Genomic DNA, 16,527 nt, shown 5'->3' with positions numbered 1-16,527 from the left:
CAATTTTTATTATTTTATTTCATCTAGCATACTTCAGCGCTGCAAGAAAGTAGGAACAAATGGAGATAAAACTAAAATCAGTGAGTAGAAAAACTGAAGTAGAATGCATATATGTGGAAGAAAATGTGTTAAACTGTTTATTCAAGCATAAACGCCAGCACTTTCCCCCAGAGGGACACTCAGGAGAATAATACTGGAATGAAGCCTCAGTTATGGATGTTGCTATTCCTGAGTCAACCTGGCATAAAAGTGCCTTCTGCAGACATCAACACACTGCCACTTAACAAGCAAGCATGACAAATGACCTACACTTTACAGCAAACCATCCCCCCAACAGTCATTAACTGCCAGGACACATTAAATAGAAGCACCTGGGTAAGAGCCAAAATAAAATCCCACCCAGTCCTCTATCTAGGCAGTGGTCTAGCCTTTAAATTGTTTCTTTACGCTCTCACAGAACTTGCCAGAGAAATTTAAACTCCTCCGGTTAGCAATAAAAATAAATTAAGGTTCCGCCTGTTCTATCCGGCATTTTCAAACTATCGCTCCTGCCACTGCAAAGGGGGGGGTGTATGTGAGCGCAAGCAGCATTCTGATCAGAAAGGAACTGTTTAAGCTAAACACAACCTCATTGTGCCCCAAGGCCAATGCTTGTGAGAATGATGGGAGCCAATACTTCTAAGGCAGAGACTTCCTGCAACTCCCAATCAGCATCTGGAGAGACAGGTGGATGAAATTACACAGGCAGCAGCCAAAAGAAGAGGAAGATGCATTTATGCTTCCGACTTCCTGCTACAGAAAATGTCAACTTGTCCACAAACATCTGGAAAACTTTGCTCCCCCCCCAAACAACAACTTCAACTTATTAATAAACAGCAGAGCATATCTCCCCCCTCCAAGAACACAGTTACTATTACTCTGCCACTGTTTATTGAGCACCAATAATGTGCTCAGCACACATCTGTGAACCACTAACCACAACACATTTTCTACATCAGTTTCAAATACAGCACTGCAAAACACTTAAGATGCACAGTCTTCCTTCTAAGCAACAGGCAGGGAGAAAGCTGCTTTTTTCTTCTTCACATGCTTTCCTGCTCCCAACATAGCATTTATTATGGGTCCTCACTTTGAGCATTTATTATTATTATTATTACTACTACTACTACTACTACTATAAAAGCACGCCCAAGACCACAAAAAATCTGAGGGAAAAGAAAGTACACGGAGCCCAAGATTCCACCCTAGCAGGTCTGTACCTTTAAGGGGCTTGTCTGGTAGGAAGAGCAGCTGCATTCCTGCTGAGGAAGGGCTGCTGTCCCAACACGCAAGAGAAGGCTAGAAATAACCTGCACACATACAACCTTCCAGCACTGAATTTAACAATGCCACAGCCTCTCATTCACCCGCAGCAGGGCAAGACAGAAAGAGGGAGGGAGGGAGAGAGAGAAGGGGGGGGGAGGTGAACAGAAAGGGATAAATTTAGTAGATCAACTTCAGAGGGGAGGAGGTGGGCGTATGTGCATCAAAAGCGGCGGCTGCCCTTTGGAGGAGTGGGGGGGAGAGCAAGCATGTTTCAAGGCAAGAGTACATGAAGGAAGTGGAGATCCCTTTGCTGTGGCTTTGCAGGGATCCGGTTGGGTTGCAAGAAGAAACCTTTGAAGGGCTGGGACAGGAAAGCCGATCAGCGGCCCGAACAGATGCATGCTCTACACAATATGAGCTGCGAAGGCTGAGGAGGACGGGAATCGCCGGAGAACGAGGCGTGCGTGTGACGGATGGGACAAAGACAATGCCAAGTAGGGAAGAAGAAAGCAGGTAGTTAGCACGGCGGGATGCCCCGCGCGCCGGCGCCAGAAACACTCGAGCACCTCTTGCAAATGAGCAAAGCCGCCGCCGCCGCCGCTCCACCCAGCTGCTCCTGCGCGTGGAGGGAGCGGGCTTAATTTGAGCCAGAGTTCAGCCAGGCTTTGCCCCAGAGCACCTCCCCGCCACCAGCGGCTCGGGCAGTGTCTGCCGGATTTGGCCGGGGGGGGGGTTGTCCAAATCATTACGCGACGTGGTTGTAGCATGTGCAGAGTGCTCTTTCTACCCTTGCCCAATGAACACAGGCAACTCTCTCCGACACACCAACTCTCCGAAACTTGGATGCCATCACTTCTAGTTTTAGAAACAAAGGGGTGGGGGAAGGGAGGAGGAGAGGGAAGACTGCGAGGAGGTTTCTCTGGTCCACAGCCACGAGGGCAAGGACCCTGGGGAGCAAAGAAATGGGGGGGGGTTCCCTGCAACGCTGAACTAAGCGCGTTGGGTGCTATTTAAAAGTCCTGCTTTGTTCAGCGGGATTTGTTCGCAGGTACGTGCCCAGAGAGGGCTGCAGGTCTAGGAAAAGGGGAGCAGCTCTGTATAGGCAGAACACAGGCGCACCCGCAATGAGGGCCAGAAAAACGCCACTGGCCGAGTCCGGGGATTCCTGGCTCAAGGCGGGGCTCGGTGCGAAACGTGAAGCGAGACGAGCGCGCCTGAGCATGGGCCGAGCGCCTTTCGGGAAGCCCGGAGCAACTTCGACCGCGGGACGCCGCACGGCAGAAAGGCAAAGGAGAGAAAGGAGACTTTCCCCGACGCAAGTGCCCTGCGCTGCGGCCGCGTCTCGTTCATAGCACGGCGGCTGAGAGCAGCGCGGGAAACCGGGGGGGGGGTGTCCCTTCGGAAGCGCTTACCTCGCACGTAGAAAAGGGCTCCCAGCAGCAGCAGCAATAGCGGCTGAGGAGGAGGAGGCGGGCGGACGCCCCCGAGCCGCCTCATGGTGGCGACCCCTGCTGCAGCTCCCGCAGCCCCTGCACGACGCAGCCTCTCCCCTGCTTGGCGAGCGGCGAGCAGAAAGTTGAGTTCTCCCGAGTCGTCTCGCTGCACGGCGCCCGCGGCTCTCTGTCCCTCCCTCTTTCTCTCTCTCTCTCCGCGGTGCCGGCCGGGCGACCTTCCTCCTCCTCAGAGCAGCCGCCACCACCAGGCGCCAGGACTGGCCGGGGTGGCTCGCGGTGAGTCTGGCTCTGGTTGGAGCGGCGGCGGCTGCTGCTTCACTCGACCCCGCGCCGACGTCTCTCTCCACCCCGCAGGAGCGCGACGGCGAGATTGGGGCTCCCTCCGGCTGCCTGCTCCGCCTGCCCGCCCCCGGCCCTGCCCTCGGAGGAGGAGTCCCGAAGGGGCAACCTCCGCCTTCGCTTCTCGCCGACAGGAGCGGCGGCGGCGGCTACACGGCCGGGCACGTTTCCCCAAGTTGCGAGAGGGAGAAGACGAAGGCAACTTGACGTCGCCTTCCCGCCTCAGCAAGCGCCCACAGCTGCTGTGTACTGACTCAGGTAGTCTAACTCAGAGGACTCCCTACTACGCTAAGAGTCTTCAACCTTTTCCTACACGGGACCTACTTTTCTCCTAAACTAGTTTGGTCTTTTTGGAGAGGGACCTGGGACCCTCTGCATGCAAAGGAGGTGCTCTACCACCGAGTTAGAGCCCTTCAAATTATGATTTATTTGTTGCATTTATATCCCAACTTTTCCCTCCAAAGAGCTCAAAGTGGTGTACATGGTTCTTTGCCTCCTCCTCAGTTCATCCTCACAACAACTCTGTGAGGTAGGTTAGCCTAGCCTAACCTACCAATGGGATTACCCAATGGATGAGTGGGGATTTGAACCCTGATCCTCCCAGATCTTAGTCCAGCACTCTAACCACAAAACTACACTGGCTCTCAGTGGCGTAGCGTGGGTTGTCAGCACCCGGGGCAAGGCAAGTAATTTGCGCCCCCTAACCCGTGGATTTGCGGCCCCTAACCCCCAGATGTTGCGGCCGGCCCCCCTGCACCCCCCACGCTACGCCACTGCTGGCTCTCAAATCACCACCAGCACCAGGCCATCCCACACCTGCACCCCTTACAGGCTCAGAGCATTTTGAACACAAGTGGAAGTTTTCTCCCATAGTGTGCCCAGATTGGTGGCAAACCACTGCCTCGCTCACACCATATAGGACAACTCCCCTCCCCTTGCTGATCAGCAGGTGCAAATGTACACATCATCCCTGTTCTCAGCTCAGATACGGCAGTTCCACTTCACTGTGTCCAGATGCATAACACTGGACTCATTTCAATTTGCAGGTATTGAAGATTCACACTTACTCTTCCTGGTTGCTTTTGGTACTTCATCAAAATGGGAAAGTGGTATGCACTTTTAAAGCTAGTTCAATAAAACTTTAAATGATATAGTGAGTTGTATGCAATGGTGGCTTTACACTAGCAGAAAGCACTTTACTCGTGCAAGACAGGCTGTGACAGACCTACATTTTTGGAGGCCTGAAGCTTGAACTGTTATGGGGGTCCCTTCACAACCAGCAATGAGGTAACGCCTGATTATCTTCTGGGGTTGTTCCATGACAGATCACCACACCTCTACAACATCTGCACTACCAACTCTCAAACTTCAGGATTGTTGAAATATAAACAACAACAAAATAATATGAGTTGTGCGACTCAGATTGGGTCTTCTACTAGATTCATTTTTTAAAAGCAGCCTGGGCTAAAGTCGCTTCTGGGGCCCTCTGGGATTAAAGACCCTGAAACTTAAACTTCATTAGTTTCATAGCAGATCTGCCCCTGAAGGCAGGGTACCTGACTTTCACCAATACCTCTCTCACTCAATACTTGAAGTTGGGGGGGGGGGGCTGCAGAATAGTGTGGGATATAACACAAAGGGCTGCAGTGGATAAAAGGATTGGCAAAACATCTATGATGAAATCCCTCCCCACTAGTGCAAAGCCACCATTGCACAGAAATAACTTTTTTAAGTGAACAACAACAAAAAGCTACAATAAAAACTAATAGAGACTAATAACCCCCTTCCAAAAAACGTATTGTTAAATTGACAACACTATCTCCCCATTCCATCCCTTTGCTGCATGCAAGGATCTGTGTTTCCTCAAAATATTGTAAATTTTGTGACATTTTGGTTAGTCCCAATAAAAGTATTGCTTAACTGTGGGTTTTGGTCTTTCCTTTGATGTTATGGAACAACATGGCTGCTTTTGTTTTTTAAAATACTGTGCAAAGTACCATGAGATATGGAAGAAAGTAAGGGAAATACTGTAGTCCAGATCAAAAAAGAGGAATGTTCACAATCTTTCCCATAACTCTTACAGACCACTAATCTATGGGAAGGAAACTTCTTAGCAAACCACTGGGCATTTCATGCCTCTCTTTAATGCTAGGTCAGTTATCCTAAAAATAATTCTAGCAAGGCCAGCCCTACCCTTAGGCAGAAAGAGATGGATGCCTTAGACAGCAGATGCTGGTAAATGGTGAGGAGTTGGTTGGAGAGAATAGTTCTGTGTGCCATGCAGCCTGCCCTCTTGCATCTTCCAGTTCCTTTAAATTCAGAGATCTGTTGTATTTAAAGTTTCATCAAGTGTGAGGTTCTGGTCTTAGCAAAAATCTGAAAATAAAAACTTACTTACTGAACCCACAACAGCTATTCTGTATAGAAATCAAGAATTTGCGTACATCTGGCGCCTCTGATGAAGTGAAACCACCAGAGATAACTTTGGAATGAAGGCAATTCTGCAATTGTAAATGTTGCCAGACAGCTGAGGTAGGCAACTGGAACTCTGATCTGTGATTGTCACATGAATTTTGGGTCTTAGGTCTTTGGCAGCCATTGGTTCCATACATTCTAATAGCAAGTTTGCCTATTTCATAACTATTACTTGAGGCATCCAAGAAAAAAGTTACTGAACAACCTTTTAATGTGGAATTTGTTGAAATATTTATAGTACTTACAAAGTTATTGTAAGTTTTGTTTATGAGAATGTACTCTATTGCAGGATATTGCTTCATAAACTATACAAATTATTCTAAAAACGTAACAGCTTTATTTCTCCATACAATCTGTATACAGTATTGGACTTGATAGGGAAATACAAATTGAGCTTGAAATCAGGCAAGACAGCAACATTGTGAGTGAATTATTTGTCAGTTGTCTGCATTGTATGCTGTACACACCCTGTGAGGAGCCAGGTACGCAGTCTGGGATGCTCCTGGTTCCAGTTGTGTCACTCAGTGGCCAAGAATAGCTTTTGGTAGTATGACAGCTGTGACCATTTCTAAACCAGGATAACTTTAGGCATTGGTAACTTCATGCCTGGATTACTGCAATGCACTCATTGTGGAGCTTCCATTGTGGCTGGATTTAGTGCAGAATGCTGCTGCACAATTGCTGAAAGGAGCAAGATTCTATCAGCATGCTATATCTCTGCTCAAAGATCAGAGTGGTTGCCAGTTTGTTAATAGGCCAAGTTGTATACTATTGTATACTGTTAGGACTTTACAACTTTGGGCTAATTTACTTGCAGGATCGCACTGCTCCTTCCATGTCTACTTTACTGCTTTGATCTGTGTACTTTTACAAGTGCCCTATAATGTTCTTTCTATATTGGCGAAGAGTCAATCTTTTAGTGTAGCAAGCACATACGGTATTCTTTGAAACTCCCTACCTACACCTAGGTGAGATATTTTGTATATATGTAATATTCCTAAATATTTAAAGTGCTTAGCAGACTATTGGGGGGGAAACTACTTCCAGACAGCAGGCTTAATCAGAGTCTCACAGACTGGAATTGCGATAGACAACTCTGAACCCTATTAAAAACCAGTTTGCCGCAACCAAAAGAGGTGAAGTTGCCATAATCCACAAGGAGTCTGTCTCTCTCACACAAAGTTGCTTGATCAGATTGAAAACAACAAATAATCTTGTGACACCTTAAAAGAGTGACAGATTTATTGTGACCTAAGCTTTTGTGGAGAAGAGCTCACTCCATCAGTGTTATCTTCAGTTGGCAGATTTACTTAGTTGCAGGAGAGGGGGAGATAGTTGGTAAACAGTGGGTTCAAAAGGGCAGGAAATCTATGCAGCAATCTGCCTGTGAAATTTCTATGCAAATGCATACAAGATAAGGACAGAGTGGCTTATTCACAACACCAGCTTCTATGCTAATGCTGTCTCTCTAATGATGCCATGCACACCTATTCTGGGAAAAGAAGACTGTGTACACATTACCTTTTACTCCAGCTCCAGTGTGCTGCCAGTTCTGGTGTTTGAAGCTGAGTACACATGATATTAGCCAGAATCCATATGTACCCTGTAGTTTATTGAACAATACTCCGGTTACATGTGTTGCTCCTCAGACCACCTTCCATCTGATTTGAAAATGCAAGCCTCCAGTTAAGCTGAGGTGTGTGGAGTTCAGGCCCCCATTATGCACAGATGACAGCTTGCTTCTGTAAGGAATTAGCTCTTCATTGTGTGGCTGAGGTTATTCAGTCATGTAACATCATTACTTGGACAGAACTGGTGTCCGGATTTGTTGCAGGGCCTAATCCAGGGGTCAGCAACCTTTTTCAGCTGTGGGCGGTCCACCATCCCTCAGACCATGTGGGGGGGCGGACTATATTTTTTTGGGGGGATGAACGTATTCCTATGCCCCACAAATAACCCAGAGATGCATTTTAAATAAAAGGACACATTCTACTCATGTAAAAACACGCTGATTCCTGGACCAGCCGCGGGCCGGATTGAGAAGTTGATTGGGCCGCATCCGGCCCCCGGGCCTTAGTTTGCCTACCCCTGGCCTAATCTCTAGGGTTAGGCCTCTTGTCTTAAGTAGCCTGTGGCTGTGGGCAAGAAGTCAGTTTAGATTGCCTATAAGCAGGGACAAGCCAAGGCCTGCATGAGAGAAATATCATTATCCAGGTTGGGCTACTGATAATTGATAATATGCCAGAGCAGTTTTATCTGAGAGGTGGGAAAAAAATGTGTTCCATCAGTTCCAGTTCTGGACCTGTCCAGTCATAGGCAAAAGCTTATTGATCTGTTTCCTCAGTTCATTTGGTGTATATTGTAGTTATACAATGCCCAAGGTTTTTCTTTCCTAGGGACTGGAACAAATGTGTTTATATACTCCTTGGCTATAGATGATGAATCATTTGGTTTGCTTTGAGAGGTAGTTCGAAGAAAAACAGGTAGACGTGTGCAGCAGTCAGGTGGTTTCCAATACAGTGGTTACCTTGGTTCTTGAACTTCATCCGTTCCAAAATGTTTGAAAACAAAGGCATGGCTTCTGATTGGTGCAGGTGCCTCGGAAACAATAGCCAACAGTCACATCAGACATTTGACTTCTGAAAAACGTTCAAAAACAGGAACACTTACTTCTGGGTTTTCAGCATTTGGGAACCAATGTGTATGAGTACCAAGACACTTTCCTTTTTATGCCATAACTTGATTTTTCCTAAGCCGTTGATGAGGGTGGTGTTAAAGGGCTTCTGAGCCTTTGTGTGTCATATTGATTGGCTCTTCCTTTATCTACATGCTTATTGAATAAAGGCCTAAGAGGTGTGTTTGACTCTCTCTCTCTCTCTCTCTCTCTCTCTCTATTTCAAAATCTGTTGGCTCTAGCCTAACTCAATGTTTATCTATGATTTGAGCCAACTTGTCCTTTTAGCCGCTACTAAGGTTGCCTGGCACTGAAGGCAGTGACCTCAAGATCACCTGTGGATCTTTTAAAAATATTGGAATCCTTTATTTTCAGTCCAGAATGTAACAGATGGAAAAGTTTAGATAACAATATTTCACACACAGTGTTAAGCCATGGAGTTAAGCCATGGAGTTAACCAGAAGTTAACCCACAAACAATCAAACAAACCACGCCAAGTACTGTAAATATATTCTGCTAACATCTAGTTTGTAGAAATTCGATAGATTCATCACCCCCAGGAAGGTAGTTCAGGCATGGCCACCTTGGCCAGTTTAGGGATCTTGAGGTATTTCAGTGTCCTGATAAAGAGAAGCTTGGCACCAAATTGTCCTTATCCTAAGCTGTAAGTGGCTAGGTACTTACATTGGCCAGGTTCTTTATGTCCACCAGCCTTATATACCCCACCCGGTTCTGTTCTCCAGCCAGTATAGTGCATGTGTAATGAACACCACCCCACTTTCAAATAACATCTGTGTGGCTGGAGCTAGATGAATTGCATCTGGGTGGATTATTTGCCTAACAGGACGTTTGCATGTGGTTCTCTGGTGTAAGCACTGACCCAGGTCAGTGTGAGGGTTAACCAGACCATGTAATCAGGAACAGAAATCCAGACCACAAAAGGAAAATGATACAACCAAACTTCACAGTACAATCACTACAAGTAGGTCTCAGTACGATTACTTTGCTCCCAAGGCTATCAACCGTAACAACCTAGCCCACAACAGGGAATAGTTACTGAATGATGATGGCTCCTCTCTCCAAGCAGCCTAATGTGCAACTTCAGGACTGATGGCCAGTCCTTTGCTCCTCAGGTGGAAATAGGACCCTGATCTCCTGTGGTCAACCAACCAACAGAATAAATAAGACTGATTTTGGCAACTACCGTCCAAGAAATCTTGTCTGGAGCTGTGTTGGATGGCTCGTCCTTTCCTTCCTTTTTGTCTCTCTCCAATTTGTGCTCTCTTGTCTCTTTGCATCCATGTTCTTCTCCCTTTTAAACTGTATACTCTTCTATGGTTCAGTGCCATATTGGTACACAAGGTGTATGGCACTTACAAAGATGCCCTGTCTATATGAAAATTATAAGCTCCTCAAAACATGGAAGAAATCTCATTATGCTCGTTTGAATTATCAGTTTACTGGAACCTCAAGCTATTTCTGGACAGTGTTTCCCCCTTCATCCTCAACTTCTCTTCTCTTATATATATACTGCATAGCCTCTTTTGGTTTCCAGTTCTTCCTCCAATGTAGGCACAGCTACTGAATTTGTTACTGTATGTTCAATGTAATTCTCACCCATCAGCATCTGGTATGCTCTGCACTTTGGGGCAAATAAGGAACAGGGCACTACTAGCCAGCATCATGCACCAGATGAACAAGGATGCTATTTTTTACTTATTTTTTTGCTTTTCCTGTTATCTCCAGACATACACATATTGTTGCACGCTGCCCCAATCTCCAAATCCACACAGAATTTATTTATTTCATAAACTTTATGTACCGCTTAATAGTCAAGAAAACTCAACAACCTCCAAGTGGTTTACAAAAGCTGAAACAAAATTTAAAATACACAACCGTACTTTAAAACATACGAAGTTAAAATACTAAAACAGATTAAAATTGCCACAACTTTCTAAGCATCTGGTTAGGCTTGTCTAAGCAAGAATGTTTTTAGCAGGCTCAAAAAAAAAAGAAAAAAGAAAAAAAAAGAGTACAGTGGTACTTTGGGTTAAGTACTTAATTCGTTCCGGAGGTCCATTCTTAACCTGAAACTGTTCTTAACCTGAACCACCACTTTAGATAATGGGGGCTCCTGCTGCCACTGCGCCGCCGGAGCCCGATTTCTGTTCTTATCCTGAAGCAAAGTTCTTAACCTGAAGTACTATTTCAGGGTTAGCAGAGTCTGTAACCTGAAGCGTATGTAACCTGAAGCGTATGTAATCCGAGGTATCACTGTACAGTGAAGGCACCTGCTTGATCTCAATAGGCAGGGAGTTTCAAAGTGAAGGTGCTGGCACACCCAACAATCGAGTTCCTACAAATGTGGCACCTGCAGTAGTGCCAACTGAATTCTGCCAACCAAAGTAGTTGAGTGGGCACATGAGGGGTAAGGTAAACTCGTCCCAACCAATCGCTTTCCTCCTGCCAGACTTTCACTGGCTTCCCATCTCTTTACTGTATGCATCAGTCTTAGGGTTCCCCAGCCTTGGCATCACTTAGGAATTCATTTCCTACAAGTTGTGTGGAGTTTGCATTGGAATAATTGCTGGCATTCTGAATGCAGTTTGAGGTTTATAGTACAAAGATCCTGGTTACTTTTGAAAAGGAGGATGGTAAACAAAAATGAGGAGAAGCAAGGCTTTTTAAAAAAACACCCTGCACATTAAATTGTGCGGGGTTGAAACAGCATATTTAGGACAAGAATTTTTATACTCTAAACTTCTAGAGCTCTATGTGCATATCCGTTGCATTTTTAAATTTGTGGATTGTCTGATCTAAGCGAAGAGGTTGTGTCATTTTTGCTTTGTTCTATACAGAGCATATCAATGTGCTGGTAAATAATAAATATGGTCTCAAGTCACACCGTTTAGATTTGTATTTGATCTCTCTCACCAAAGTTGAGAACTCATTATTAATGAAAAAATATTTCACTGTCATTGACATTTTGTGGTGTTTGTGAGATTTTAAAGATTTGACTAGTTTGTTGGGCTTGGCTTTGTTTGGTCAGTTTTAAGGCATCCTATGTTTCCCGTATTTTATTTTTAATTTTTAAAGTATATATATTGTTATAGATACTGGGTGTCAGAGTTTGTGGGTGCAAGTCATCCATAATTTTTAGATTTAGCAAAAGTTAGAATTAATCAAGGTTTGACTAAACATGGAAACCCCTGGATTTGGCTTATTGGCAGACCTAGTTGAGTGTGGGCCATTGGAGGATCCAAGGTGGATGGTGGCTAGTCATTAACCCATCAAGGAAGCCATTAAGAGGGTGTAGCCCTATTTTATTGTAAATATCACAGAGAGAAAAAAAGAAAAACAGTGTCAGCTCATATTAATAACAAAAGTTATTCATAAATCCTAATTTCAACATATATATTAATATAAGCAGTCTCTATGTCCAAATAAATATCCAAACAAGACTGATGATTATAAGATACATGTTCAAATGTAGGAAGGGCAGTAAGGATTACAGATGGTAGTATTTATCCTTCCAACCGTGAAGTATAAGGGCTGATCTGCACTTTCGTTTGCCCTGTCACTCACGCCCTGCCCCGCCCCAGAAAACCCAAGGTTTAGTGCTAAATCGGAACAAATTGGGTTTTTCACAGATTGCTGTTTGTTCCAACTTAGTGGTAAAGAGAGGGTTTTCCAGGGGAAAGCAGTGGGGCAAAGACAAAACCACTCTGACCCATGCCTTGACCCAGGGCAAGTAGAAAACCACTTGAACCCATGCTTTCTAGACACAGGATGAAGACCCCTCAGTCTCTTTGCAACTATAAGGACTCTCAGGTTCTATTTCTTAGAAGTAGTTAAAACTATACATTACAAAGTTTAAATACAGAAATCATATAAAAACCAAAAGACTTTCCTTTATGTCTGGTGGTGTTGGGTGGAGGAATCCAGAAAGCCTCTCATTGCTTATCATCATATGGAGACCCATTTTTTAAAAGTCCTCAGGTTGGTTTAAATTTTATTTGTTTTCCTCTCCTGTGTAACTGATTCTCAATCCTACCTTTTTGAATCATCTGCTTCTCATCTTCTCTCCCCTAGCCATGGTTAATGCTCTAAAACCTCCAGGCCTTTGCATTTTGTCCAGATAACACTACAACCTTGTTGAAGATGTCTGCAGCTGCAAATCAGCCTACAAGGGAAAGGGAAAACAAACACCTTTCTTTAACTACTCTCAATAATATATATGACATAAGAGATCACTTACATTTTAAAAGGACAAAAACCATAGAATTGACATTTTTGTATTAGCCCAAGCACTGCTGTCAAAGTGGTTTTTTGGAGCATATGAAACAGAGTTTTTGGAAGTTATTAGGTGTTTATAGAAAAGGAGGTCCTTCTCCCCCTTCCTTGGTACCCTTTCCATCTTGCCGCATCTTTCTTTTACTGATCCTCTCTGATCTGTCATGTTTCCCATACCTTCTTTATCTCTCTTCAGTGTTTTTCTCTGAAGACACATCACAGACACACAGCACAATTTAGGACGTAATTAATTTTTTAAGACTCTGCGGGCTGCATGTTGAAAACTTGCTTCTGTCTGAAAACTGTTCTTTTGGGAACCATGAGTACTGCCCAAGAGGATGGAGCACATTCTCCCCAGTTTCTTTTTCACATCGCACTCAGAAACATCCATATCCACACATCTGGACAAGAGGAGAGAGAGAGACAGTGCTGAGTTACAGGGACTATTACTCCGCATACTGGAATGAGGGATGAGAAGTACAGGCTTTCCTCGGTTGCCCCCCCAGGATGAGCTACGTCTTGGCTGTCAGTTACATTTCCTATGCCAGGATTTCCAAGCAATATTTATTTTGACCGGGCATTTTAAAACCCGCCCCCACCCCCCTCTGGCATGAGACTAAGCTTGCCAGAAATGGCTGTTTTTCTTCTCCGCATCATTAGGGAGGCAGCGTTCCAGCAGTGAAGGGTCACTCACTTGGTACTTAAGTACTTTTAAAGATGTTTCCTTTTCCTTACTGAACAGATAATTTGAACAGAAACTGTCAAGAGACTTTCCTTCAGTTTCTTCCTCCCCAAATCCACTTCTCCCTTTGTCATAGCTTGAACTCATCATGGCCAAAAGATGACCTCCCCTGAGCTTAATGTGATCATCAGCCATGACAAGATGGCTCTGAGAATGCAGCCTTGTAAGAATTGCAGGGCTCAAGATATAGATTCCTTGTGTTCTGAATGCAGCCCAAAGATTTTGAGCGCTAGATGACAAAGAAAAACATTTTTGTTTGCTTTAAATATATTCGCTCCGGAGGGACTACAATAGATGAAGTGATTTGGTGAGATTGACAGAAATTTATAAACTTTTTTTTTTTAAATTGAGACCTGTTTGCACTATAGAATTAGTTTGTGCTCAAGATTGGTATTTGCTTGGGGCTAACTAGTGCCCCCCTCAGTATATATGCCCAAACTTTCTTCAGCTTCCAAGCTTGAGTTTGAAAGGACTCTATCATGTGGCAAAGTGCAGACCTAAGCCTTAGTTTACAGCAGTCCAGCTCTTCACAGTATTACAAACACTAAGGCTGTGTTCACACCCCTGTTTAGTGTGCACTCTTTTGGTTTCCTGTTTTTAAATCTGTGTTTGCTTGATGTTATCCAAAACACATATGTGTACTGTAAAATGCTGCTGTTTGGTGTGCTGTTTCTCAAACCAGCTTCACACTTGGAACTCTTAAGCCATTTGTTTCTAGCCAAGGTGTGAACATCTTTGCATTGGGTAAAAACAAGTACTCTCACCAATGTTCCCTGGTGTGAACCCTTTGAAGCTGTGCTAAGGTGAACAGCTGAGGGGAAAGTGCAGGGAACAGTTTCACTGTGCTCTAAAGCAGTAATGTGAACACACCCTAGGTGTGAACCTTTTACTCCAAAATAGGTTGCACTGGATTTGTTTACCATGTGCCACAAAACACTAAGCCATGGATTGTTGTAAGCATGGCTTGCTCAGCAAACCACAAGTTATTTGACAGACAAACAAACAAGGAGTGGATTGTTTCTCCAAAACTTTCATTCTTTTCCAGCAGTTCTTGCATTGTTCTTCTGTATATTGATGAGGCTCTGAAGTGGCCACATAAACCATGGTTAAGCCAGACCAGCGGATATAATACCAAGCCATAGTTAAAACAAACCATGGCTTCACATTGTGGTTTGCTATAAGAAAACAAACCATGATTTGTCTGCTGGACTGGCTTTAGATGATCAAACAAACTATAGTTAGGTTAAAACAAACAATGGATTATGTGTGAACCAGCAGGGCTATCTCACAGGTAAGTTTACAAAGGCTTGAACCATAGAATTACAAAAAAATCCTCATGTCTAATTCTCACTAAGGGTGAAAATGTCTTCCTTGAGAATATGTTCAGAAGCCTTCCTATTCCATTCTGAAGATGGAGATTCTCTAGTCTCCTTGAGCAGCTTGTTCTCTTGCTGAACTGCTCGTATAATTTGGAAGCTTTCCCTCAAGTTTAACCTACATTGGTCCTGTCAATTAAACCCACAGGTTTCTTTTGCAACTTAATTTTATTAATATTTTTCAGGTACAACAACATGAACAAAGATATAAAAGACAGCTTTCAGAAAATAACAAGGAATCAAGATAATCTGGGTGTTCAAGTCATCCTGACCTGTCTTAGTATGTATAAATAACTTTTTAAGATATCCCTTATAGACACCCTTTAAAATATTTAACAATGTTATGTTCACACCTTGATCTTATCTCTAGATTTGTTTGGTGAGCCATTTTTGTCTATCTTGATCTCTTTCCTGACCTAGCTTAAACCGAGATATTTGTGTTTATTTTGATTGGGCCAGAATACAGAGTGTGTACCTATCTCTAATCATCCATGGTGAGGCCAGATGTGTGTCCTTTCTAAATGGGCTGATTAATCCTGGGAGAAATGAAACAATTCCCTACTTTTTGCAAAAAAAATCCACCTTGAAAAATCAAAGAGATTTATAGCTCAGATCCTGGTCTGTTACACACCATGTCTGGGACAAGTGAGGCCTCATAGGTGATCTGATTTTTTTATGTCTTAAAACAATTCATGTGATTTCTCCAGAGCAGCAGGATTACGTTTTCTTCACAACTAGCGTGGAACTAGCCCTGGTCCAGCATTCGTAACTTGATTATTGTTATGCTTAAGTAGTAAGAAAATAGTGATCAATTATGATGGGGGGGGGCACTGTTTGCATGGGAATCCATGGCAGGGGTGGGGCAGTTGTCCCACAGATTGAACAGCCACTGCCCAGACTGAGCCATTATGGTGCCTGCCTGCATTTTGCTACAAGTGCATTGTGGGAGGAGGTGGAGGTCAAGAGAAATCCGCCCTGTCCCAATTGGCAAATGCGGATGGAGGTGCAGAGCAAGCAGCTTGTACTATTTTTCTAATTGCCTAGTCCAAGGATTTAGGGTTGTCATATTTCAAAAAGTAAAAACCAGGACATCCCGAAAGTTGTTGAGCTCAAAATTTTTGGGCTGGACATCTATTCCGCCTTTGAAATCCCAGTAATGTCCAGAAACATTCGGACGTATGGCAGTCCTAAAGGATTCCCAAAATGTGGCGTATGGACCACCAGTGGACTATGAGCTTTGTGGTCTATATAGCATGTCTGTAAATCTGTGTTTGAAGATGGGAGGTGAGACATCTGCCACATTAAATATTTATTCCTTCTTCTGTTTCTTCTGCTGTAGCTGATTGCTTTACAATCTAACTTGTAACTTGCTTTACAATCTAACAATCTAACTTTCATAGAATTCAAATAAATAAAAACACCATTAAAAATCTACATCCACCTTTATCTGTGCATCACATCCCACTTGCTTGCTCCTGTCCTTGCAACAACAGCTTGTGGTTATATGTATTGACCAAGAGTCACTAAGGTTGCAGTGTGCGCTTCCTAGAATTTTCCTAGAGAACCGCAAAAGTAAAAAGTGGGTGTTGCAGGCCCAGTTTAGATTGCTGTGGTTAGCATGGGTACAGCAAACATGAGCTGGAAGGTATGCCAAGGCGCAATTGGCTTAAGAGGCCAGAACCGTAATTATGGCTCTCCTTCTAGAATACTGTATCACTTACACAGAGCATGACGGAGCAAGGTCAAAAGGATATAATGCCCTTTGTTCCAGGATTTGTCACCCTAGGTGGCATCTGGGCATATTCACAGTACTCTTAGGTTGCTCCAAAGCAGGACCCTTTTAAGATGGAGGGGGTGAGCGGGGCAAGA

At 44.1% G+C, this 16,527-nt stretch overlaps 2 protein-coding genes across 5 annotated transcripts in view; one reads left to right on the top strand and one right to left on the bottom strand.

Annotated features, from left to right (window-relative positions):
* Positions 1-3,159, bottom strand: part of LRP4 (LDL receptor related protein 4) — a 95,519-nt gene extending 92,360 nt beyond the window's left edge. For 3 of the 4 annotated variants that reach the window (XM_083459499.1, XM_083459500.1, XM_083459498.1), the window contains exon 1: positions 2,718-3,146. In XM_083459499.1, the coding sequence (XP_083315625.1) occupies positions 2,718-2,802 (85 nt within the window). In that variant the 5' untranslated portion in view covers positions 2,803-3,146. Of the gene's footprint in view, positions 1-2,717 lie in introns of all 4 variants that reach the window. The other variant, XM_083459497.1, reaches the window with a different exon arrangement.
* CSTPP1 (centriolar satellite-associated tubulin polyglutamylase complex regulator 1) overlaps positions 1,577-16,527 on the top strand; it is a 139,469-nt gene continuing 124,518 nt past the window's right edge. Inside the window, exons 1-2 of the mRNA XM_083461179.1 lie at positions 1,577-1,818; positions 14,844-14,938. Coding sequence (XP_083317305.1) covers positions 1,592-1,818; positions 14,844-14,938 — 322 coding nt within the window. The 5' untranslated portion in view covers positions 1,577-1,591. The remainder of the gene's footprint in view (positions 1,819-14,843; positions 14,939-16,527) is intronic.

The sequence above is a fragment of the Podarcis liolepis genome (assembly GCF_965112155.1).
Source record: "Podarcis liolepis genome assembly, chromosome: 1".
NCBI lineage: Eukaryota > Metazoa > Chordata > Lepidosauria > Squamata > Lacertidae > Podarcis > Podarcis liolepis.
The sequence above is the reverse complement of the archived record's forward strand: the minus strand, read 5'-3'. Positions and strand labels throughout refer to the sequence as shown.